Here is a 26,795-nt window from a genome sequence, read left to right as displayed (position 1 = left end):
TCATTCTTCTTTCCTTTTCATGTTTGTTATGGTGTTTAATTATTCCTTATGTTGTGGTGGGTTCTTGTGGCTTTTTGTTTGTCTTTGTTGTCAGCCAATGCAGCAAACCATGTATTGTGTTCATCAATGATTGCAATATTATACGCGACATTTATATCCAAGTTATGCGAAAAGTGTATATGAGAAGTATATGCACTCAAATCAAAAATTTCTGGGCTGGTTTTCTGTATTGACAATACTTTTTGTAAACAAAATTAGATTATGATAGTTCCTACAATCGGTATTGTTACCGATTTTAACAATATTGCGGAAATTCGAAAGTTGTTTTTGTTTTCTATGTTTGGAACAAAAGATGGTATTTTTGGATTTGGATTACAATGTTTGAACAAAACAAATACATTTTTGGAACCAAAACATATATTTTTGTTCCAACAAAAGCGAAAAATATTTTTTCTCTGCGTGTAGTTCGAAAATGGGCTATGTATCGCTTTTCGGTATTTTGAGGATTTAAGCTACAATTTTTAAACGAGCTAGCTGTAATTTGGCATTTAACTTTCTTAGGGGTCCCAACACTTCTCCCCAAAAATTTTCAAAACATGTTTAGGTATACCCCCCATAAAGTTACCACCTAATGTTTGGTATTTTGAGGGTTTTAGCTATCTTTTATAAGTGAACTACACGTCATTTGTCATTTGAGGTTCGCTGCAGTGACACAACTTCTCACATGTATTAGGTCCATGTTTTTTTAAAGACCCCCATATAACAGTTTCTCTCGATTTTCGGTAGTTTGAGGGTTTTAGCGACGTTTTTGACTACACTACCCTTAATTTGACATTTAAAGTTCCTTGTAGTCACGAAACTTTTCCTCTAAAAACTGTCAACATATGTCGGTCCATGATTTGGTATAGACCCCTTTTAACGGTACCTCCAGATTTTCGGTTTTCTGAGGATTTTAACTACAATTTTTAACTGAACTATCAGTAGTTTGTTACAGAGACCGAACGGAGTGGAGTGTCTTAAGACACTTAATTAAGACACTACTTGTAGATAAGTTTTTACATGGCTGCGATACTCGGTAGTTTTCGCCAAAAGTATGTATTTCGAGAGAAATATCAGGAGAATGAAAGGGAGAGAGAGAGGAAAACATATTATTGGATGAAAATAAGCAAGGCTATAGTCGGGACGGGACCAGCGTTGCCGTTTTGGGCGTTTCGGACCAAATTTGGTCGGAAAACATTTAATTTTTAATTTGGTCCGATGGTCGTCCTGAATCCATTTTGGTCCGTTTTTATTCTAATAATAAAAATATTTTATAAAATATCAGACATTAGTCTTTGATGTTTTTCATGATACTTTAACATTTGGTAATGATTCACGCATTGTGGCCACCGTTTAAAACATACATACTTTGGTGGCAACGGAATCTTATGATACACTTCTTATTCGGGATTTCATTATTAGCGGCATTCCAAATAATTTAGTGGCACAGATATATTAAACAAATATATTTAAGGTTTATAACAAAGAAGACAAAATTAACTATAATGGTGCTATTACAAAAATGTTAAGACCCATTTGGTAGAGGGATTCGAATAATTACTATTTTTTTCTAAATTTTTTAAAATTTGTCAATACAATTTTTCCTTTATACTAATCTGAAACACTTTTCATTTTAACAAAAAATAAAAAGTTACATTTATTAACATTTGTTTCGTTGTTTTATTTAGGAATTTATCTTAAAAATGTTCCTAATTTTTGGATTTTGAAAACGTTGGTTTAGCAATTTAAAAAAATACTAAAATTTAGCAAGTTTTTGTGTGCCCGTAATAGTTTTAACCATTTTATACCTCGAATTCGTTTTCGTATTTAAGTAATCATATTTTGGGCTCGGATGCCCATTTATATAATTCTAAAGCTGTAGTTCAAGAATTTGATTATCAATTTAGATTGGCTGGTACAATAATCGCTAAACCATTTTCAAAATCTAAAATGAAGTTTTTAAGATGTTTAAGATAAATTCTTAAATAAAACAAAAGTTTATAAATGTAACTTTTTATTTTTTGGTAAAATAAATAAAGAAAAAAATGTATTGACAAATTTAAAAAAAAAATTAGAAAAAATAGTAGTTATTCGAATCCCCTTCCGAAACGTCAGTTGCTTTGTTGTCATGAAACAAATCTCATGAAATTAGGCGTTCTTAGATCGAGTTCCCCACTACTGCAATTTCATAAAATTACTCTAGTATGGAATTCGAATTAAGAAAGCCTCATTTCATGAGATTTGTTTCATGACAACAAAGCAACTGACGTTTCGGAAGTCAGCCTATATGTAAAGAAATGCTCATAACTTCTTTAATATTGGTCCAAATAGAAAACCTGTTTTTGTAGTTTTTGTTTTTATCAGGCAGTAAATAAAAAATAGAAACAGATTGTACAGTGGTTTCGGATACAAGTTTCGGGATTTTATATTTAAATTCAATTTTTATGAATGATTGTACTCTTTGATTTTCTTGTATTAAAACTACGACCAATAAAAAAATTTAATATCCATTTGGTACTGGGATTCGAATAACTACTATTTTTTCTAATTTTTTTTTTTAATTTGTCAATACATTTTTTTTCTTTATTTATTTTACCAAAAAATAAAAAGTTACATTTATAAACTTTTGTTTTATTTAAGAATTTATCTTAAACATCTTAAAAACTTCATTTTAGATTTTGAAAATGGTTTAGCGATTATTGTACCAGCCAATCTAAATTGATAATCAAATTCTTGAACTACAGCTTTAGAATTATATAAATGGGCATCCGAGCCCAAAATATGATTACTTAAATACGAAAACGAATTCGAGGTATAAAATGGTTAAAACTATTACGGGCACACAAAAACTTGCTAAATTTTAGTATTTTTTTAAATTGCTAAACCAACGTTTTCAAAATCCAAAAATTAGGAACATTTTTAAGATAAATTCCTAAATAAAACAACGAAACAAATGTTAATAAATGTAACTTTTTATTTTTTGTTAAAATGAAAAGTGTTTCAGATTAGTATAAAGGAAAAATTGTATTGACAAATTTTAAAAAATTTAGAAAAAAATAGTAATTATTCGAATCCCACTACCAAATGGGTCTTAACATTTTTGTAATAGCACCATTATAGTTAATTTTGTCTTCTTTGTTATAAACCTTAAATATATTTGTTTAATATATCTGTGCCACTAAATTATTTGGAATGCCGCTAATAATGAAATCCCGAATAAGAAGTGTATCATAAGACTCCGTTGCCACCAAAGTATGTATGTTTTAAACGGTGGCCACAATGCGTGAATCATTACCAAATGTTAAAGTATCATGAAAAACATCAAAGACTAATGTCTGATATTTTATAAAATATTTTTATTATTAGAATAAAAACGGACCAAAATGGATTCAGGACGACCATCGGACCAAATTAAAAATTAAATGTTTTCCGACCAAATTTGGTCCGAAACGCCCAAAACGGCAACGCTGGTCCCGTCCCGACTATAGCCTTGCTTATTTTCATCCAATAATATGTTTTCCTCTCTCTCTCCCTTTCATTCTCCTGATATTTCTCTCGAAATACATACTTTTGGCGAAAACTCCCGAGTATCGCAGCCATGTAAAAACTTATCTACAAGTAGTGTCTTAATTAAGTGTCTTAAGACACTCCGTTCGGTCTCTGTAACAAACTACTGATAGTTCAGTTAAAAATTGTAGTTAAAATCCTCAGAAAACCGAAAATCTGGAGGTACCGTTAAAAGGGGTCTATACCAAATCATGGACCGACATATGTTGACAGTTTTTAGAGGAAAAGTTTCGTGACTACAAGGAACTTTAAATGTCAAATTAAGGGTAGTGTAGTCAAAAAACGTCGCTAAAACCCTCAAACTACCGAAAATCGAGAGAAACTGTTATATGGGGGTCTTTAAAAAAACATGGACCTAATACATGTGAGAAGTTGTGTCACTGCAGCGAACCTCAAATGACAAATGACGTGTAGTTCACTTATAAAAGATAGCTAAAACCCTCAAAATACCAAACATTAGGTGGTAACTTTATGGGGGGTATACCTAAACATGTTTTGAAAATTTTTGGGGAGAAGTGTTGGGACCCCTAAGAAAGTTAAATGCCAAATTACAGCTAGCTCGTTTAAAAATTTTAGCTTAAATCCTCAAAATACCGAAAAGCGATACATAGCCCATTTTCGAACTATGGAAAAAAAGACACTCGGGTGCTTAAATATAGAGTTCTAGCTCAATTATTGTGGACGCTAAACTGATTAGAATATAGGTACAGACCGAAATGGCTAGATCGGCTCAGAATTGTATCCTGATCAAGAATATATGTACTAGTGTTAAGACTTTTTGGTTATAAAATGTTCTTTGAAAGCTCTATCTTAAATGTTGTGAGCTTTATCTTAGTTTCACAAAGACGGGCGGACTGGGGCACATCGTTATCTTATGTCGAAATTGTTTATGACTTTGTATGTATAAGGTTGGTACATTGCACTATAGGTAATTTTAACTTTTTAAATTATTTATGTGTAAAAGTGAGATAAAACAAAGATTTTTACAGATAAATTCGGATATAAGTAACAACGGTTATAAGCAACTACGTATATAACGAACAAAGCTATTTTTTCCAATGCCATTTTCATTTGTTTTCTTATACACAACAAACTGTTGAAAACGATCACGGTAGTAAGTAACAAAAATTTTGTCCCCTCGAGTAGATATTCCAACGAAATGTTACTATAGTTTTGTATATATTTTGAATATACATTAATAAAGACGAGTTTAGTACTCCTTTAAACCGTAATAATGATTAATATGTAATAGAGATATAAAATAAAGCTTACTACTGCCGCACCCTTTATAGAAATCCACGGATATACCGAATAATTTGTCGCCATTGAGAAGTAACCTAATAAAATCTCATAAATATCAAAAAACGGGCAAAATCGGGTTTTGAAACATAGTAATACCAAAGCAGAAGACTTTCAGTAGTGTGTTCTAGGTGGCAAAATCACGGCCAAACACGGCCAATTATGTATAAGTCTATATGAAGTGAGTTTAAGAAAAATAAAATATTTATTTCTGACTTTTTGTGTTTTTTGGTCGCTACCCAAAATGTTTATGTTATATTATATCTATATATATAAAAATGGTGTAAAAAATGTATAGTAATTCATAAAATGAGAACGGCTAGGCCGATTTCTGTAAAATTTTTTGTCAGTTATTCGTATTTTCGAGGAGAAGGTCTTTACGGAAGAAAATTTTGGAAAATCTCTCTGGAGAAGTCGGAAAATTGGAAAAATCGAAAATTGAGTTTTTGTATGAAATTTTATTCCTTAATAGCGAGACGAAGTTCGCCGGGTCCGCTAGTATTAAATAAATTCCTTTCGCAATTGCCAATCTATTCCACTTTACATATATTTATGTATATTCGGTTTATTTTTCCGCGGTTTTAAATACATTGAAATATGCCTTACAATATATATTTTTTTCGTTCTTCGAAATTATTATTATTAAAAGTTGCAAAATTGACTTTTTGCCTCAAAAACAGGGCAAATTACCTATAGTACATTGGTTACGCCAATGTATACGTTCGATACATTGTTTCCCCTTCTGCAGCATTCCAATTACCCACACTAATTGGGCGCTCTTACGAGCCATATCCCCATATATATCTTCTCTGCTCTTCTGCCAAGAGCCTTATTCACCTAGTTCGGATTGTAGGAAGAGTTTCGCTCTTTTCTACTACCTCTCCTTGAAGCCTTATTCGCATAGTTTAGATGCAGAGGGGCGCTTTCCAATGCTGTTTTCCTAGTTGATTGTCACTGCCTTTGATCTTGGCAACGACACTTGTTGTTTAACTTTCGAAGGAGTCACACTCCTATTGCATATCGTTTCGTAGCGTCACATACAAAAGGTAATGTTTCTCATTCGATGGAAACCTAACACCAATAATAAACCGAAAATATATTTGAACTGATACACTTTTTGTTTTTATTTTCTTCTCTTTTCATTCCTCAGCTATCGACCCTCCGTGGTATCACGCCAACATAGTGCGTGGGCTTTTTTATCGAATCGCCTTATAATTATGATTTTATCTAAACTTAGTAAAAACTCATCAAAATATGATACAGGGATACCAGGTTGTAAAAAAGTCATAACCCTAATATGCACTTTATAGGGTCGCAAATGAATATTTTAATGCGTTACAAACTGAAAAACAAAATTAATATGCCCTTCATACTATGGTGGAGGGTAAAAATGATTTCTCTCTCATTTTAATCAGTTGTGAGAAGCATAAAACCATTTTTTCCAAAGAGATATATACGACTCAGAATGAGATAACTTCACTTAATACTGAGTCTTATATATGCCTTCATAGGTTATGTGGCTTTTCCTGAAATTTGAAAGACCACACTTGTTTCGTTTTTGATTTATACATACATACACATGTATGTGCCACGAAATCCCCGAAGGGAAACTTTTCTCATATCAATGAGTGCGCCTCGATTCATATTGACTCAATGATGTAGGACCAACTTTTTATCGGCGTGTCTTATGACATCACTTGTAGAGAAGTTTTTCATGAATGAAATACTCAGGAAATCTAAGCCAACAGGATTTGCCACCGCCGAAAATTTTGATGTTCTAGTCAGCGACCTAAGTCGTTAATAAGCATAATTTCATTTATTCGTGAAACAGGAAATCGTTCAAAAAGTCATAGTAGTGTTATGATACATACAGTATTTTGAGTTTGTCAGTAAGCAAGTGTCAAGTTTTTACACAGCAATTGATTTTCATAAATTCCATTATGCAAAAAGTTTCTTTCCGATATTCCCGTCAATCTGTCCTTGTGCCTAAAAAATGTATGGAATTTATTCAATCTATTACATCATGAAACGTAAAACAAGTTTCATTGCTGAAAGGAGGAACTTTAAAAAGACAATAAGAACCAATCACATGTATCTATAAATAGTATCACCTTAACGGCACTCAGGGAATGTGATGAAAGGACGTCAGATTTTAGCAAGTACCCAAGCAAAGAACAGCTTCATCTTGTACGTCGACACCATTAATCGTGGAGAAATAATTTATTTTATTTCTACTTTGTCCACTAACCAACCATCCAGCCATTCATCAATGCCAGCTAACACATCAAAAATAGAACTTCAATCACATCTTTGTAATACTCTCCTGATAGGAGACAAATGTTTTAAATGGCGACAATGTTAACATCAGTTATCGTTTGCAGTTACTTGATGATTTTATCACAATATTCTGTTTTTTTTTTCTCTGTCTCGTCTTCCATCATTTCCCATATGAATAATGCATTAAGTGAAAATGTAATAGGTGAATTGGTTGGTTACTAAGTTTCTAACCAACGACCATTGGCATCCTTGCACCAGACACATATTAATTATAGACTGACTAGGCGCCACATAATAACATGATCAGAGTTTAGTGATATTGAATATTTTGACGTGTTAGAATTTCTTTCTTTTCACAGGCGCTGAACGCGAGACACATTCCATTTATAGAAACGATGTCTGTTTCTAATTCTATTTTTAAACTGGAGTCAGACGAGCATCTTCCTTTGTGTTAGAAGACAGCTTCAGAATATAGCAATTTGTTGTCGCCACATGATCATTATATAAAATAGCACCGTTTAAGTGTCACAAAGTAATTTCCAATGAAAACTAGATGACAATATTTCAAATATGAAAAATGTTAACATATTGATGACATAGACACGCCCCTCTCACGCCCATAGAGATATGGGTAAACATTATAACAGGAATTAAATATATTAACAAAAATTAAATATATCAAAAGCCTTTGTGCTGTCAGGCACTCCACGCTGTTTGAGGACATTGAGCAGACAACCCTCCGGCCAAGTCTGAAACGTTGGATAAACAATTATATGTGTGGACGCCAGTCGTACGTGGAATTCAGGAACAAGAAGTCCAAACCCGTAGAGTGACACATGGAGTTACCCAAGGTTGGGTGATATCTCCGGAACTGTTTAACCTCTGCCTTTCCTGTATTTCGACCTCTCCAGACGGCATTGAGATCGTAACGTATGCGGATGATTGTATGATCCTGGCGTCAGGTACCTACCCTAATGACATCTGTGAGTGACTGAACTCCTATTTAGCCGATCTTACCAAATTTTTCCATGCGAGGAATATGCAGATATCCGCTACTATTTTTATGGCCACTCTGTTCACCACATGGACGGCGCAGTATTGAAGAGAGTTGAATGTCGTGGTTACATTCGACACTACGTTTGCATACGTTGTCCGCACATGCCGCAGCTATCTGCGACAAACTGAAATGCAGAAACAAGGTCCTCAAGTCTCTAGCCAGCAGCACTTGGGGAGCTTATAAAGAAACCTTGTTGACCATATATAACGCGATAGGTCGGTCTGTGGTAAGATATGCGATGCCAGGCCCCTGAATTTAGTTGATACGCATTGAATAGAGATTCAAAATTGTAAGAATGCCGCCCTGAGAACAGCAACATGGTTCCTCCTCAAGTCTTTAGTGGACCATCTACATGAGGAGTAAAAGATTCTTCCAGTACAGCAACACAATGAGATGCTTTCGTTGCAGTACTTGCTCGGGTGTTACCGTGAGAGCCATCTCAAGCACCACCCATTTATATCAGGAAGTATATCCACGCTCTAGAGGCAGAGGTCCAACAATATAGGAGAAAACCCCTAGATCGGCAGGCATTTCAGGCTGGTCTGAATAGCATTCACACGGATGCAGTTGCTAAGGCCATAAGCAAATACAGTGTGAATAAAGTCCTCGGAGTACATCCCCCAACTTTTGCAGCTGAGGAGCTTCAGCTGTCACGACAAACCAGAGTATTTCTGGCTCAACTACGCTCAGGATATTGCAGTCGCTTAAATTCCTATTGGGCAAGTATCGATAGCATCGTGCAAAACATCGGCCCAGTATGCGGCATGGGTCAGCACGACACACTGCACCTTTTCAACTGCCCTGCCAAACCTACTCATCTAACTCCAGTGGATCTGTGGTTGCATCCCATCGAAGCAGCCATTTTCCTGGAACTGGAGATAGATTCAGAGCTACACCCCAAAATGAATAAATTAGGCCAGAAAAGGTACCTCAAAGTGTGGACCTACGTTGAAAATTTTCAGTGGAGAAGTTTTGTGACTGTTGGGAAACTCAACTGTTAAATTACAGGTAGTTCGGCAAAAAATTTAGATAAAATCCTGAAGATACTGAAAATCGGGAGGTACCGTTATATGGAGGCTATACAAATACATGTACCTATTCTGACAATTTTAATAGGAGAAGTTTCGTGATTGCGACGAACCTGAAATGGCAAATTTCAAATAGTTTGGTTAAAAATTGTATACCAAAACATAGACCTATGCTGAAAATTTTTGTTGAAAAAGTTTTGTGACCACTGGGAACCTCAAATGTAAAATTACAGATAGTTCGGTCAACAAATTTAGCTAAAATCCTCAAAATACCGAAAATCGGAATTTCCGTTGGATGAGCTCTATACCAAAATATGGACCCATGTTAACAAATTTTGGTGGAGGAATTTTGTGACCACTGGGATTTTTAAATATTAAATTACACGGATTTCGGTCAAAAATGTAGCTAATATCCTGAACATTCGAAAATTGGGAGCTATACCTAAACATAGACCTATGTTGATTATTTTATGTTAGAGAAGTTTTGTGACCACTGAGAACCTGAGATGTACAATTACAGATGGTTTGGTCAACAAATGTAGCTAAAATCCTCAAAATACCGAAAATTGGGAGGTACGGTTATATGAAAAAATTTTGCGATCACTGGGAATCTCAAATGTGAAATTACAGGGAGTTCGGTCATCAAATTTAGCTAAAATCTTCAAAATAACGAAATCGGTGGTGCCGTTATATGGGCGCTATACCAAAATATGGACCTATGTTGACAAATTTTGTTGGGGAACTTTTGTGATCACTGGGAATCTCAAAATTGTGACTAAAAGCCTCCAAATGCCGAAAATCGAGAGGTACCGTTATATATGGTAACATGGGGCGGCTTCGCCACTGGGGCGCCTTCGCCAGCACCGATTTTCTTGATAATTATAACTGCTACAGAAATGCCGTTAAAGGGAAAATTGTGAGTTTAACGAAGATCTTTCATCTCCCAAAAATTGGCATTTCTATCAAATATATGATTGCTGATGCACGCGGTTTCATGTTTTTGGGGTATTGCGAAAAATATTCATGGTAGGTATATTTTGTGATATCTTGTATACCTTTAGTGATATCAAAATTATATTTTATACCGTTAATAGACAACTACTGAAGAATATAAATCCAAATAATTTGAATGATAAAAGTAATTATAAATGTCAATATGTTCATATTATGAACTATGTAGGGGGTGGGGCGGCTACGCCATGATAGGGGTGTTGTGGGTTAATGTGAGAAATATGTCAGGTTTAACTTAAATTGTTTATGCTATTGATATGCCACGCTATAATGTGAAGTTGAAATCAAATATTGTGCTAAACCTATCTAATTTGGCAAAAATTTCATTTTTATGCCTAATTCAAGGTACCTACTTCAATTAACGGCTACAATATGTTTCTTTTTGTACATTTTAGAATCATTTTTGATTATTAAATAGAAAACATGTTCCTTTTATGCATTATGTTGATATTTGGGAAGGAAGTAGGGTAAATGCCAGTTTTAGAGTCCGTTGATATATATCCTATGTCGATGGCGAAGCTACCCCATGGGTGGGGAGGCTTCGCCACTTTTTAGACATTTTGTAAATTCTCAAAAATAATATTTTAAAAACAAAATTATAATCATTTATATATCAAAACTTATAGTCAAGACATGCTAATATTCTTACCAAAAATAATATTTGGAAAAACTTTAATGATGTCGATATGAGAACATTTTGAAAAAAACGTGGCGAAGGCGCCCCATGTTACCATATATGGCCACATGTTTCGTGCTCGTTTCCATCACATTCAATCTTATATATTAAGTTATGTTTCTCCATGTTTTCGATCTTGTTTTTTGTATTTGTAAAAAGTGTCTTAAGGGTGTTGTTGGGTTTTTGGGCTATATTGTATATATTTTTATCATATAGATTAGAGTATTGAAATCTCTCTGATATTTGAGGTAAGTAAATCATAGACTTATATGTACGTTCTACTTCATTTTTCTTGGTTCTCGGCCGATCGTGTTGTTCAAATAAATTATTAATTAATCCAATAGGAAAACTGTTTTTCAATAATATATCCTTGATTTTAACTTTGTTCTTTCCATGAAATTTTCGGTCACTCGTGTTAAGAACTCTATTCACTAGGTTTTTTGCAGTATTTATGATCATTTGTCTTGGATGTTTCGAGTAAAAATTAATAATTCGTCCAGATGCCGAAGGTTTTTGGTACCAGTCAATTTCCAATTTTCCATTATTTCTGTATATCATAGTGTCTAAGTATGGTATACAATTGTTTCGCTCTTCTTCTATAGTAAATTGTATATTCTTATGAAAGCTGTTTAATATCGTCAAGGTGTTAGTTATTGCATCGCCGTCAAGAATCACAAAAAGATCGTCAACATATTTCGTAATTATTACTGGTTTTTTGATTAGTTTCTCCATAGAGGTGTCAAGTAGTTTCTCCATAACTATGTCAGCTACTATCGGAGAAGCTGGTGAACCCATGGGAAGTCCTTTTTTCTGTTTGTAAAAAACGGCGTTAGCAGAACACTGCAAGAGAAAAAATCACCAGCCAAAATTTGAAGAAGTTAAAATACTCCAAACTGAAAACAACTACAACAGGAGAATGACGTTAGAAATGTTACACATCAATAATCTACCAACAACGAAGAGAATAAACTTTAAGAGCGACACAGACAATGCTGCATACTGCTACAGGCATTTAACACAGAAAAGAACCTGCAATAAGTAAATCAAATCAGTGCAATATTTACAAGCGACGATGATGGTGAAGCCCATCATAGTTTTTTAAGCTAACTTGACACTTTTATTTTGATTTTACTTGTAAGCAAATTCTGTGTTAATTTTGTGTTTGTTTAATAATATAATATGTATTTATATGATATATTATATTGCTGTGATAATAATATCAAAAATATACTTTAATATTGTAGATTTCCCTGAGGATGCAATTCACGTAAATTGCGAAATATTGGAAATGATAAATAAATAAACAACAAAAATAAGACCTCAAGCTCAAACAATTCTGGTTTTTTATTGATATCAAAAAGGTCGAACAAACACACAACAATATGATTATTGTGGACGCTAAAGCGATTACAACAGACTCACAATGTCTGCAACATAGCTACATACATATGTAGATCGACTCAGAATTGTATGCTTATAAAGAATATATAAGGGGATTTCTGAGTGAAATTTGACACTTTTTAAAACAAGGTTTTGCTGCTCATCAACAAAACATTTTAGTATATTTTCAAATTCTTTTTGACCAAAGGTTCCAGAGATATCGCGACTTGTAAAAATTGAATTCTGTAAAAGCTATATGCAAAGAAATACTCATAACTTCTTTAATATTGGTCCAAATAGAAAACATCTTTTTTATATTTTTATTTTTTTATCTGCTTTCTAATTAAAAATAGAAAAAAATTGAACAGTGGGCTTAGATGCAATTTTCGCGATTTAATATTTAAAAGCAATTTTTATCAATGATTGTACTCTTCGATTTCCTTGATTTTTTGTATTAAACTACGATTAATTACAAAAATGTTGAGTCCTATTTGGTAGTGGGATTCGCATAATTACTATTTTTTCTTAATTTTTTTAAAATTTGTCAATAAAATTTTTCCTTGTTTTTTTACCAAAAAATTAAAAAAAAATAATATTTTTTAACATGGTCCCGAGTTTGGTCCCGAGGCAAGATTTTTGGAAACCCAGTATCTGGGTTATTCTGATAGTCTTGATTTGAGTTATTTTTGGTTCATTCATTTGCAATTTGTTTCCTACAATTTTGTAATGAATAAATTTACGCCATGAGGGTTCTGAAATCAACCCTCGTGGAGTTTTTGCAATCCAACGGTCCATCGATGTCCTTTTTATACCCTCAGAATTTATGCTAACGAAATAATGGTTTTAGACCCCAAGTATGTTTGGACGAAATGTGTTTCAGACAATTTGGAGTCGATTTAGCAATGTCCGTCCGTCTGTCTGTCTGTCTGGCTGGCTGGTGCGCACGATAACTCTCGAACGGATGAACCGATTTGGTCCAAAAGTTGGCTATCGCAATATTTGGTCCAAACTTAGTTTAAGTTCGAAGATGGGTTATATCGGTCTACTCCTTCCGGTACCTCCCCCACAAAAGTTCGGAAATGTTCGAAAAATTTGTGCGCACGATAACTCTTGAAGGGAATAACCGACTTGGTCCATACTTTGCACATCGTGATATTTCTACCAAACTTAGACGAGGTTCCAATATGGACTCAATCGGTCCACGCCTTCGGGTACCTCCCACACGAAATTTCGGAAAAGTTCACTTTAGGACCTGCTCTCGAATCGCTTTGATTTTTGTTGCAACAACTTAAATTCACTGCCCCCCAAATGACGTTATAAGTTTCATTAGGGGCAAGTCCATACTTCCTGAGAAAATAGCCTAAAAGTTACAAAGAGCCCCTATGACACTGTGTGTAGTGGTTGGAGCGCAAGATAACTCTCGAACGGATATGCACATTCGGTCCAAAATTTGGCCTTCATTATATTTTGTCCAAACATAGTTTAAATTCGAAGATAAGCCATATCGGTCCACTCCTTCAGGTACCTCCCCCACAAAAGTTGAAAAATGTTCGGAAAAATTGTGCGCACGATAACTTTTGAAGGGAGTGACCGATGTAATCCATACTTTGCACATCCTAATATATCTACCAGATATAGATCAGGTTCGAATATGGACTATATTTGTCTCCTCCTCCTGGTACCTCTCACACAAAATTTCGGATAAGTTCACTTTAAGACCTGCTCTCGAATCACTTTGATTTTTGTTGAAGCAACTTGCATTCGCTACCTCCATTAGACGGTAAATGTTTTTTCAGGGGCGAGTCCATATTTCTAGGGAAAACAGCCGGAAAGGTGTAAAAACTCCATATGTCACCATATGTGACGCATTCAGGTCACATAAAGACCTTAGGTGAAAGTTTCACTTCACATTGGCTGAGGGTATATATCTGTCGGCAAAGCCGACTGACACTTTTTAACTTGTTCTATTGTTTATCAGTTCCGCAACCTTTTTGATTGGACTAAGTTTGAAAGCATCCGAATCTAGTCACGTCCTTCTCTGCATCTATCGAGTCACTAAAGCTTACCCATCGTTTCATCTTGGCCTTCCTGATTTTGCTGTTATATTTATTGTATGTCCTCTTCTAATCCATAGATGACTTAGTCTTCTTGGCTTTATTCTAGTCCTCCATAGATTAGTCAGGTCTTTTCTGCACAATACTGGTTGAAATCTCTTGCCCGGATATGTAACTGGGCATGGAAGCTCATAGTTGTCTACCAAACTTCTTGTCACATGATTTACTGTGGTATACGTTTTGGGTTCACCGAGAGCGGTGGCAGCCATGCTGACAAGTCTCTTCTGCAGGGAATCTCTTATAAAAAGTGGCTCTTCTGAACTTGGGGCTATCCTCTCATCCCGAGAAAACAAAGTCTCTTAGATGTTCTTCTAATAGCCGCTATCGACTTTCTCCGATTTGTCCCTCAGGGGTGACTTTCTCAATGACTACTACAAGAAGACTGCTTGGGGTCATTGTTCGTTTTAAGGTCGGTTTAACGTTTTGGAGGTTATATTATGGCTAGGACCAGCTTTGTCGGTTGTTTTGGCGATGATGTTTCACTTCAGTTCCCACTTTAAGTAGCAGACGGAGGAAGTAAATTGTTCGACCTCCTGACTCCTAGATGATTTCTTCAAGAAACGATCTGATTCCTCTGTTGATCTAGCCCTATTAACAGAATTATATGGTGGAGGTTGAGAGATTTAATCCGATTTCTCATTCTTACCGGTAAAGACCACCACCTGATCGACAAGCCCTTGTCTTTCTGGATAGCATATTTTGCTGGATTCACCCTATAACCACTGTTTTGGACTCAGCCTAGTCGATTGCTCGTTCTGCGGCGCTCAAACCGTGTTCGCGTTGGAGTCTCTGTGTCACTGTGGTCAATTACCTCAAGGTTCAGCCCTATCAGTTTCCCCTATCTTTTCGATTTACCAATTTTCTTAGGAAGTTCAAAACTCTATATAACTGCTTTTTTCTTTTTTGCTCCCACGTTGCGGCAGAGGTTGGAGACCGTAGAAGGGCTGCTGGTATTACATATTATCCGCTGGGCCATCTATATCGGCTTTGACAGACGATGTGGCCTTGTGGAAAGTCTCCGATCCTGGAATAATGAGGTCAGGTGTACAGTCTAAACTTTCCTACGACTCACGCGGCTATATCGATCCACGTTTTGGTATAGCCCCCTATAACGGTATCCCCCGATATCAGGTATTTGGATGTAATAATGTAATGTAATGTAATTTGCATTGGGAACTACCGTGGTTAAAAACTTATCAATAAAAAATTGTGTACCCATGTATGTAATATTAATTCTCCCATTATTTATTTAGCTCAATATTGCTATAAACATTAACATTAGCTTTCAATTTCCCCCATTTCAGATCGATACCTGAACTACCGTTTCGGGGTTTATCGAATGTGGAATATTTGGGCATTGGCGATAATGAATTGGAGGAAGTACCCAAGCATATGTTAAATCATATGCCGCTGGTGAAAACGCTCGATATTGGAAGATGTCGCATAAGATCTGTTCTGCAGGATGATTTCAAAGGTGTGCAAATGTTAATGAACCTGTTTATGCCCAGCAACAACATAACGCGCCTAGATCGACACACTTTCCCACCCGGTCTGGTAACATTGCATTTGGGCCGTAACCAAATAGAAAAACTCAATGGAACCTTGCGCCATCTAAACAAATTGGAATCTCTTTTCATCAATATGAATCGTATCGACAGTTTGGATGATGAATTGCCTGAATCGAATCGCCTTAAATTGATTATAGCCCAAAGTAATCGTATCGAACGTTTGCCGGAAACCATGAGAAATCTCAATAAATTGGAAACTTTGTATATACAACAGAATCGCATTCAAACCTTAGATCGTGTCCTAAAGAATGCCCACAACCTCAATGAATTGTATGCTTCCAATAATCGCATTGAATTATTGGCCACTGATGAATTTCAATATGCCACCAAATTGGGAGAATTATATATGTACAGTAATCGGATACAATCCCTTAATGGTTCACTGCTGCCGCTGAAGAACTTGTATAAGGCAAATTTTTCATGTAATGCCATGGAGGAGTTCTCCATTGATGAAATACGTGGTCTATTGATGTTGAAACAATTGGATTTGTCGAATAATCGTATTAGAAAGTTATCCGGAAGTCAGGGCAATACTATTGACAAAACTTCGTACTTGATGGATTTATATTTGGATAACAACGAGTTGACAACACTGGATGGTGCCCTAATGGGTTTGAATAGCTTGCGTACTTTGCGTTTGAACCATAATCGTATAGAGCGTATATTACCCGAAGATTTCATTGGTCTAGAAAGGCTAGAAACATTGGAGTTGTCGCATAATCGTCTATTGACATTGCGCGAAATGCAAACGGTAAGTTGCCATTTATGTCTTCGTAGCATGAAATACCATGAAATATGAAGAGATTACATTAAAAAATATTTATATCCCAGCAGAAACTCTCATGATCAAAAAAAGAGGTTTGTGTTAGTATTTATTCTAAAAACCGACAAATAAGCTGAAAAGCACATGTTGTCCAAGGAATTTAGTGTGCATCTCATCTCTTAACTTCAAAAGCTGCAATCATTTTTTATATTCTACAGAAGACCCATTGGAAAGTATTTTTTCTACAGAAAACCCCTAAGAAGATATTTTATTCTATAGAAGATCCCTAAGGAAACCTCTTATAATTCTTTAGAAGACTCTTTATTCTATATAATACCCTTTGTTTATGTTAGAAACTCTTTATTGGTATTTTCACTACAAATCTCCAGGGAGCCTTTGTTCGCCTAGTTCGGATCTCAGAAAGGTCTCCCTTCCTTGCTCTCTACAAACCCTCTGAGAAACTATGTTCGCTTACGGCTGACCGTAGTGTGATATTTCTAATCATTGCCCTACAAATCTTCTCAGATACTATGTTCGCTCAGCGCGGATCGTAGAGAGTACTCTCTTGGTAGTGGAATTTCTATGCAATTTCTCCCTAGAACTGTATTCGCTCAGTTCGGATGAGAACTTACCAATAAGCAGTGATTGCCTCAGCCTTGATTCACTTTCGGTTTTTGTACAAAAAACACTTATAAGTCATCTTTTCACCAGTACGGAAGCACTTCTCGGTTTACTCGCGAATTGTAACGCGTCTCACCCACACCAGGTAAAGTCGTCAGTACTTTTCGCCTTAATAAATCACCCACACCAATATTATTATTTATACAAACTAAAAACATTTGTGTTTTATTTCCTCCTCTTTGATTTATCGGTAACACTCGGGTTTCTATCACCATTCTCATATCCACAAACAACAACTATTTTCTGCGGCCTTTCTGAGCTATCACCTAAACACCCTTAATAAGACCTTATACTCTATAGAAGACCTTCCATTCTTTAGAAGACTTTTTGTTCAATAGAATACCCCTAAGAAGACGTTTTATTCTATAGAAGACCTCAAAGATGGTCTTCTATTCTATTGAATAGACGACCTCTTATTCCACAGAAGACCCCTAAGAAGACCTTATATTCTTTAAAAGACTAGGAAAAAAGGTCTTTTAAAGAATAAAAGGTCTTCTTTGAGTTCTTATATAAAATAGAAGGTCTTCTTATGGGTCTTCTAAAGAATAAAAGGACTTCTATAGAGTATAAGGTCTTATTAAGGGTGTTTAGGTGATAGCTCAGAAAGGCCGCAGAGAATAGTTGTTGTTGGTGGATATGAGAATGGTGATAGAAACCCGAGTGTTACCGATAAATCAAAGAGGAGGAAATAAAACACAAATGTTTTTAGTTTGTTTGTATAAGACCCCTATATATAATTCTATAGAAGAACCGTAAGAAGCTCTTTTCAACAAGGTCTTCTTTTTCTATAGAAGACCCTTAAAATGGTGTTTTGTTCTATAGAAGATGCCTAAGAAGACCTAAGAAGCTTTTCTACTATATAGAAGACCTTGTATTCCGTAAACGACCTGTAGGAAGGCCTTTTACTTTATAGAATACACCTAAGACGAACACTTATTCCATAGAAGTTCCCTAGGAGTTGTTCTATTCTATAGATGTCTCCTAGGAGGTCTTCTCTTCTATAAAAGTCCCTTTGAAGGTCTTCTATTCTATAGAAGTCCCCTAGGAGGTCTTCTATTCTTCAGAAGTCCCCTAGGAGGTCTTCTATTCTATAGAAGTCCCCTGGAAGGTATTTTTTAATAGAAGGCCCCTTGGAGGTCATCTATTCTATAGAAGACCCCTAAGAAGTTCTTTCATTTTATTGTAGGAGGTCGTATATTCTAAGAAGACCTTTTATTCTGTAGAATACCCCTAAGAAGACTTTTATTCTATAGAAGACCCCTAAGAAGATCTTCTAGCGTAACATTTTTCGTTCAGCGGTTAATCTCTTACCAGCAAAATGTTCGATGCAAAAGATGCCATTCAAACATCGGTGAAAGTTATTTGGCAAAATATGCTTTTCAATTTTTGATCCAAAGCATGTCATTTACACCAATGCTTTGGCATGTCATTTTCACCAACACTTTGCAATGACAATATCATTACGATGAAAATTTTTACAACGTTGTGTATAAATAAAAACACAAATTTCATCTCTATAAGAACTTTCACGACTTCCTTTGCATGGGTTCAAATGCTGATGAAAAGATCGGATCTATCACGACTTCCTTTGCATTTGTTCAAATGCTAATGAAAAGATCGAATCTTTCACGACATATTTTGAACCAATGCAAAAGATGCTATGAAATCACGTCATCGCATCAATTTTTTCTGGGTTGTTATTACTTAGCCAATATTCCGTTTGCCTTGGAATATTTTTGTCTGTCCTCAGGGCGGCATAGTTGCAGGTTTGAATAGTCTTTCACTGCGTATTGGCAATATTTGAATACCATACCCAGCATAATGTTCGATGCCAAAGATGCCATTCAATCATGGGTGCAAGTGATCTGGCATGTAATTTTTTTAGCATCTTCATCGATGAATTTTATATGAGCGTGGACCCCAAAAAATGCTATTCATTTTTGGATCCAAAGCATGTCATTTACACCAATGCTTTGACATGTCATTTTCACCAATGCTTTGGCATGTCATTTCCACCAATGCTTTGGCATGTCATTTTCACCAACACTTTGCAATGACAATATCATTACGATGAGAATTTTTACAACGTTGGTTGTGATTTCGAGTTTCCGACAACATCAAGCCTATTGTAAATAATTAAACTTATATATTTAGAAAAATGTGTATAAATAAAAACACAAAATTCATCTCTATTCGATTGATGGAATGGGTTCCAATGCTGATGAAAAGGTCGGATCTTTTACGACTTCCTTTGCATGGGTTCCAATGCTGATGAAAAGGTCGGATCTTTTACGACTTCCTTTGCATGGGTTCAAATGCTGATGAAACGATCGGATCTTTCACGACTTTCTTAGCAACCAATGCAAAAGATGCCTTGAAATCACGTCATCGCATGGAACCCCATCCTTCTAATTTTACTGGGATACTGATGCAGCCTATATTACCACAGACCGCCCTATTACTTTGTAAGAGGTCAACAAGATTTTATTGTCTGCACCCCGAGTGCTGGCAGCCAGTGCCTTGGGCGGGCGACATATACATGCTATCGTTACACCCAATATCTTGGGGTAGTTTGTGCTCGGAATCAGGACACCATTGACCAATATGTTCAGCCGTATTACAGTTGAACAGTGTGGCAGCAGATTTAGGGTCGGATATTCCTCCTATGGAAGAACTGCACTAAATCAGTGAAGAAGATCTTTAACCTAACACTTACATATGTATGTATGTCATCGACGTTAGGTCCCGATGCCAAGATCTTACAAGCATCCGAATACATTACGATCTCTATGCCGTCTGTAGGGGGTGAAATTTTAGAGAGGTACATGTTAGACAGTTCCGGAGATATCGCCCCACCTTAGGAAACTCCCTGATTCACTGTACGGGTCTTAGACATCAACTTTGCTGGAAAATTTGGTCTGGTAATGAAGTCGGGTGGTCTGTTAACGGAGGCGATGATAGGAAGATGGTCAGATGCAACAATGGTGAAATCTGCCGAGCTTTGATTATCCTCGTCTTATTTCGCCGTGAAAATTTGGATATATAAATTTGCTCGGCCAGGGCTGTGCTCCTCTGGCCTTTATCTAGGACGGAATGCAAAAGTTCATGATGAGCATTGCAGTTCCCTAGCACCAGATGGTTATTGCCCTCCAAAAGCGAATGTAGGACACAATTATTCATCGGAGGTATGTACACATTTAAATTCTCCACCTCATTCATTCCATGTATGGGTCACGGGAGTCAAGATCAAGCGAGATAGGTCTGTTTTGGACAGACTGGTGTTTAAGGAAGGCAAGTTGGGTTTTCCGTTTGTGACGCATTGTAATAAAACATTTGCAACCCTATAAGGTCTATATCACTATAGCGTTGTTATCTGTTGTAATCACTCTAGCGTTCACAATAATTGAGCTAGAATGCTATATTTTTGCAACCGAGTGTGTTTTTTATAGGCAGGTCAAGTTAGTCCGTATCTACATAAGGCAACATTTCTTGCGGCAATTGTCAGTTTGATAGAGAGGGAGGTGAGGCATATGGTAACCCTTTGCATCTCAACAACCTCTCTCACCGACAAAGTGACAATTGCAGAGCTCCGATTTACTCGCGAGTGAAACTTTTGAGGGAGGTGGTAAATTTTGTTGGGTGAAATTTTTTTAGTGGGGGTGGTGCAAGTTTGTTTCGTATTAGGGTAAGTTTTTGTTTGGCGGTTTGGAGGGGGCAAGTTACCCCACTCAACTTGCCCGAATTCGAGAAGAGTTTCACTCGCGAGTGGAATTCGAGCGAATTGGAGCGAGTATTTGGAGCTCTGGACAATTGATGCAAGGAAAATTGCCTAATGTAGATATGGACTTAGAAGATGGGTTGTATCGTTTTGGTACAGCCCCCATATAACGATACCTCCCTAGTTTCAGTAATTTGAGGGTTTTACCTATATTTTTTGCTGAACTATTCGTTATATGACTTTTGAGGTTCCCAGTCAACATGGATCCATGTTTTTCTATAGCCCCCATATAACGGTAGCTCCGGATTTTCGGTATTTTGAGAATTTTATCTACTACTTGATATTTAAAATTTGTCACAAAACTTCTCCACCAAAAAATGTCAACATAGACCCATGGGTAAGTCCATGTTTTGATATAGCCCCTTATATAACAGTACCTTCGATTTTAGGTGTTAGGTGCGGATTTTTAACTACATGTTTTTGACATTTGAGGTTCCCAGTGGCCACAAAACATCTGCATCGAAAATTACACTGCTCAACAAAATTGAAAAAGTTGAATGTTTCAACCGAAATTTTTTTCGTTTCTAAATAAAATCGGCAAGTTATTTTCAAATCCGCTCTCGGTTTTTCTCCATCAGCTCTTCTTCTTGAGCTCAAATTCGTTTTTACGAGTTTTACCCAGAATTTCGTTATTTTCGGATACAAACAAATATTTGTTGTCGGGTTTTCGACACTAATATATCAAGGAAAGATCATAGCGCCCACGATTCGGCCATAATCTTAAAAATCGTCAAATAGTCTGCCAACGAGAAGTAAATTGCTTATGTGGTAATGATATCACAAGTAAATGATATCTCTTTCGCAGACTTCATGACGATTTCTAGGTTATGGCCGAATAATGGGTGGCTATGAATTTTATATTATATATTTGAATACTGGAATATATAGTAGACACCCTAAGCATATCCGGTATGCCATATGAAGATTCTCTGACTTCCCCCGAAGACCTAATTACAGCTTAAAGTACTCAAAATATGCAATTTTTACAAAGTCCGTCGTATGTTTTATATATTTTTTTGATATATATTCACCATAATTATTTCAACAACTTTTTGTATCGAGCGTACAACATGCCCTTGATATATTAGTGTCGAAAAAACCCACAAAAAATATTTTTGTATCCAAAAATAACGGCATTCTGGGTAAAAAAACGAATTTGAGCTACTATATCTGAAGAACAAGAGCTGATGGAAAAAACCGAGACCGGATTTAAAAATAAATCGAGGATTTAAGTTAGAAATGAAAAAAAAAAATGGTTGAAACAAACGTCGTATTGAACAGTGTTATCAATAAAGGTCCATGTTTATACCCTCAGCATTTATGCTAACGAGGGTATATACACTTTCATACGGGCAAAATGTGCCTCATCGAAATAATGGTTTTAGACCCCAAGTATGTTTGGACGAAATCCGTTTCAGACAATTTGGAGTTGATGTAGCCATGTCCGTCCGTCTGTCTGCCTGGCTGGCTGGAGCGCACGATAACTCTCCAACGGATAAACCGATTCGGTACAAAATTTGTCTGTCGTAATATTTTGTCCAAACTTAGTTTAAGTTCGAAGATGGGTTATATCGGTCCTCTCCTTCCGGTACCTCCCCCACAAAAGTTCGAAAATGTTCGGAAAATTTGTGTGCACGATAACTCTTGAAGGGAGTAACCGATTTGGCCCACACTTTGTACATCGTGAAAGTTCTAGCAGGCTTAGATGAAATTTAAATATGTACTCAATCGGTCCACTCCTTCGGCTACATCCCACACAAAATTTCGGAAAAGTTCAGTTTAGGACCTGCTCTCGAATCGCTTTGATTTTTGTGGTAGCAACTTTTATTCGCTGTCTCCCACACGACGGTACAAGTTTCATAAGGGGCAAGTCCATACTTCCTGAGAAAATAGCCTGAAAGGTGCAAAAAAAAACCCTAATACACCGTGTGTAGTGGTTGGAGCGCAAGGTAAATCTCGAACGGATCTGCCAATTCGGTCCAAAATTTGACCTTCGTAATATTTTGTCCAAACATAGTTTAAGTTCGACGATAAAAAATGTCGGTCCACTCCTTGAGGTACCTTCCTCACAAAAATTCAAAAATCTTCGGAAAAAATATGCGCACGATAACTCTTGAAGGGAGTGACTGATGTAATCCATACTCTGCACATCCTAATATATCTACCAGATATAGATCAGGTTCGAATATGGACTATATTTGTGCACTCCTTTGGGTACCTCCCACACAACATTTCGGATAAGTTCTCTTTAAGACCTGCTCTCGAATCACTTTGATTTTTGTTGAAGCGATTTGCATTCGCTACCTTCATTACGACGGTAAAAGTTTTTTCAGGAGCAGGTCCATATTTCTTGGGAAAACATCCCGAAAGGTGTTAAAAGCCCTATGTCACCATATGTGGCTCTCGAACTGTTCGACCGATTTGGTGCAACATTTGGTCTTCGTCATATTTTATCCAAACTTAGTTTCGTGGGGCAATACCGGTCCCCAACTTCCGGTACTTCTCCCCAATATTTAAAAAATGTCACTAAAATGTTAGGACGATATCACTTGAATGGTGCAACCAAATTGGTCCAAACTTTGGATCTCCTAATATTTTGTCAAAATTTAGTTTAACTTCTAAAATGGCCCATATCGGCCCTCCCTAAGGGTACCTCCCCCACCAAAGTTCAACATTTGTGTTAGTTCCTAATCCACATTTTTGTCGGCAAGTTCAAATGTTGAAAAAGGCCACAAAATTCAGAAGAGACGCTAAATACATTCTATCTGTCCGTAGATGAAAGTTTCAATTCACATTGGCTGTGGGTATACCTCTGTCGACTGACACTTTTTTAATTGTTTGGTATGGCTTTCTAACGTTATATGAAAGCCATACCAAACAATTAAAAAAGTGTCAGTCGACAGAGGTATACCCACAGCTCCCGTTTTTTTAAGTTTTGAGGAATTTAGTTACATTTCTTGACCGAACTAGCTGTAATTTGACATTTGAGTTTCCCAGTAGTCACAAAGCTGCCCCAACAAAATTTGTCCCCGTTTTGGTATAGCCCCATCCGCTCTTCTTCTTGTGGATTTTAGCTATATTTTTTGACCGAACTATCTGTTATTTGACACATGAGGTTCCCCGTGGATAAGATAAAGCATAATTATTCCATTTTAGTTCAACATATTTTATAATGGAGTCAATAAAAAGTTCAGCCACCCGTCCTTAACTATTTTTTACTTGTTTAATTTAATTTTCTTCTTGAAATGAATTTTAATTTTCTTTAATTTATCTTTCTTCTTTTCTGCTCTTCTTTTACAGACAGTACTACCCAGCTTGAAAGTTCTTAAAGTGGACTATAACAATTTGACCATACTCGATAAAGATTTCCATGGCTTACCGGTATTGTGTCATGCAAATTTGACACACAATCAAATTATTTCAATTTCCCGGGAATTGGTGGCCAAAACCAACTGTGTCAATCACAATGTACCCGGACGTTTGGAATTGTATTTGGAAGGTAAATTTCGCTCACAATCAAAATGTTTCTGCTTTCTCATGTTTTTGTTTTTCTTTGCCTTGTAGACAATCCATTTAGTTGTGATATGTTGTTGCACGAATATTGTCCTTTGATGAAGCATACCGACAAACAGATAAGATTGCGTACCAAATGTTTCGAAGCCTACGAAGAAGTTTGTCAGAGCCAATATATATTGATGTTGCCCAGAGTCAATCTAAGCCAACAACAAGTTATACCAGTTATTGTGCCATCAACTGAACTCTTAAAAGCCGATAATTTGTTGCCGCCCTTATTCAGTCCACTGGCCGGTGGTGCGGCCAATATTAAACCGTTGATAATAACACCAGCTATAAAAATCGTTGAAGCACCGGTCATATCGATACCGTTGACCACAACCACTACTACTACCACCACCACAACGACGACAACAACAACGACTCCGGCTCCTACCACAACTACAACTACAACTGAAGCCGCCCCTATACCAGTTCACACCTATATATCAAAGAACCTGCAAGACCCCCCCACATTACCATCCCTTAAACAAGTCGAAATTGAGGAAAATATGAATGAAACACATGATAATGAGACCTTAAAACAATCTACGGAAAATGACAATGAAAAGGCACCGCAAATTACCAATGAAATGAAAACGGAAACTGCAACAACTCAAATGCCAACAGCATTCAATGCCACCTCTAAAATTGACCTAACAACAGAAGCGACTTCTCAGCCAATTGCCACACAAAAACCGGCAATTTTAGTTGTGAACATTGACAATGCTGCAACATCTGAGGCCCATGCCTCAAATCCTGTTGTTGAATCGAAATATTCAACAGTTGAATACATACCAAATCCGGAAAAACTTGATCCTCTTGATGCAGAGATACCGCAACAACCACCACCGGATGTCCTAATTGAAGAGGACTCCAAATCGAATGCCATACATGAGGAGTATCATAACAATGTCATGATGACCGATTATGGAAGTGCACCACAAAATTTACTACAACCGGATGAGCCGCCTGAAAATCCTTAAAATCCGTGTATTGATTAATAAATTAATTGATATTAATTAATATTATGTTTATTACTATTGATAATACATCGCGTTTATTACTATAATAACAGGAAAATTAAACAAGAAATTAATTTAAGTTTTAAGAATAACAATAATAATACTTGCATAACTTTATGTTGTTTAGAGAGTATCGCGCTGATGCTACAGTCTCCCCTTCCTTATTTCTGGCATTTTCCATTCAAATGAGCAAGCATTCCTCCGCAGATCGTGATGGTGGCGTAACCATGTGACGTGTGATAGAAGAAAGAAAGCGAGGATAAGTTTTAGATTTCCAAGGGGAAACAAAAGAAACCACCCACCCCGCCCTCCTGTCCTTTAGATATAACAAAATCACAAAGGCACACCTACTGACACACTAACTAAACTACCTTTCAACTATTCAAGAAAAAATTATATTATTTAGATTTTATTTAAATGATCATAAATGAAAGCTCATAAGTTTTATGTGGTTTTTATTGAATCTTTTTGTTTTGTTTTTAAGTTTAGCTTAGATTTTTTTATTATTTTATATATAACTTTTGTTCTATGTACCAAGAAAACATACACAACACACATCATATAACATAATAGCGTACAATATTATTCATACAAACATACATATGTAGTTGGTAAGAAATGACAAAAAAAAGTGAGTATGAGAATTCCACACTAAACCGATGATACACATACATACAACATACCCATTGTATATAGAATACTAATTATTAAATAAATTAAACTTAGCTATCAATATGTTGCAGTTGTTTTAATTGTGGGTACAACATAAGTTGGGTGACGTAGGGGATGAATGATACCAAGCAACGGTCTTGACCGGCTTTTACACGGCAAAGCCCAGGATTTATCTTGGTCTCTCTTTCATCTCAAGTGGACACTGACCTCCCCGTGGTGTCACCTGGGGAACTGCCTTTAACACCCGTTAAAGGTAGTGAGCTAACATGTGCCGCGCGTTCACCCATAAGAACATTAAAAACTTGGGT

The 26,795-nt window shown here is 36.2% G+C and overlaps 1 protein-coding gene across 1 annotated transcript in view; it reads left to right on the top strand.

The window, feature by feature from the left end:
• Positions 1–26,548, top strand: part of ltl (leucine-rich repeat-containing larval translucida) — a 70,486-nt gene extending 43,938 nt beyond the window's left edge. The window contains exons 2-4 of the mRNA XM_073982022.1: positions 15,753–16,767; positions 24,539–24,737; positions 24,803–26,548. Coding sequence (XP_073838123.1) covers positions 15,753–16,767; positions 24,539–24,737; positions 24,803–25,776 — 2,188 coding nt within the window. The 3' untranslated portion in view covers positions 25,777–26,548. The remainder of the gene's footprint in view (positions 1–15,752; positions 16,768–24,538; positions 24,738–24,802) is intronic.
• The last annotated feature ends 247 nt before the right edge of the window (positions 26,549–26,795 follow it).

This window comes from Musca autumnalis, unplaced genomic scaffold, assembly GCF_047663935.1.
Source record: "Musca autumnalis isolate F117 unplaced genomic scaffold, ASM4766393v1 scaffold_4, whole genome shotgun sequence".
Classification (NCBI taxonomy): domain Eukaryota; kingdom Metazoa; phylum Arthropoda; class Insecta; order Diptera; family Muscidae; genus Musca; species Musca autumnalis.
Note: the sequence above shows the minus strand (reverse complement) of the source record. Positions and strands in the feature narration are given on the sequence as shown.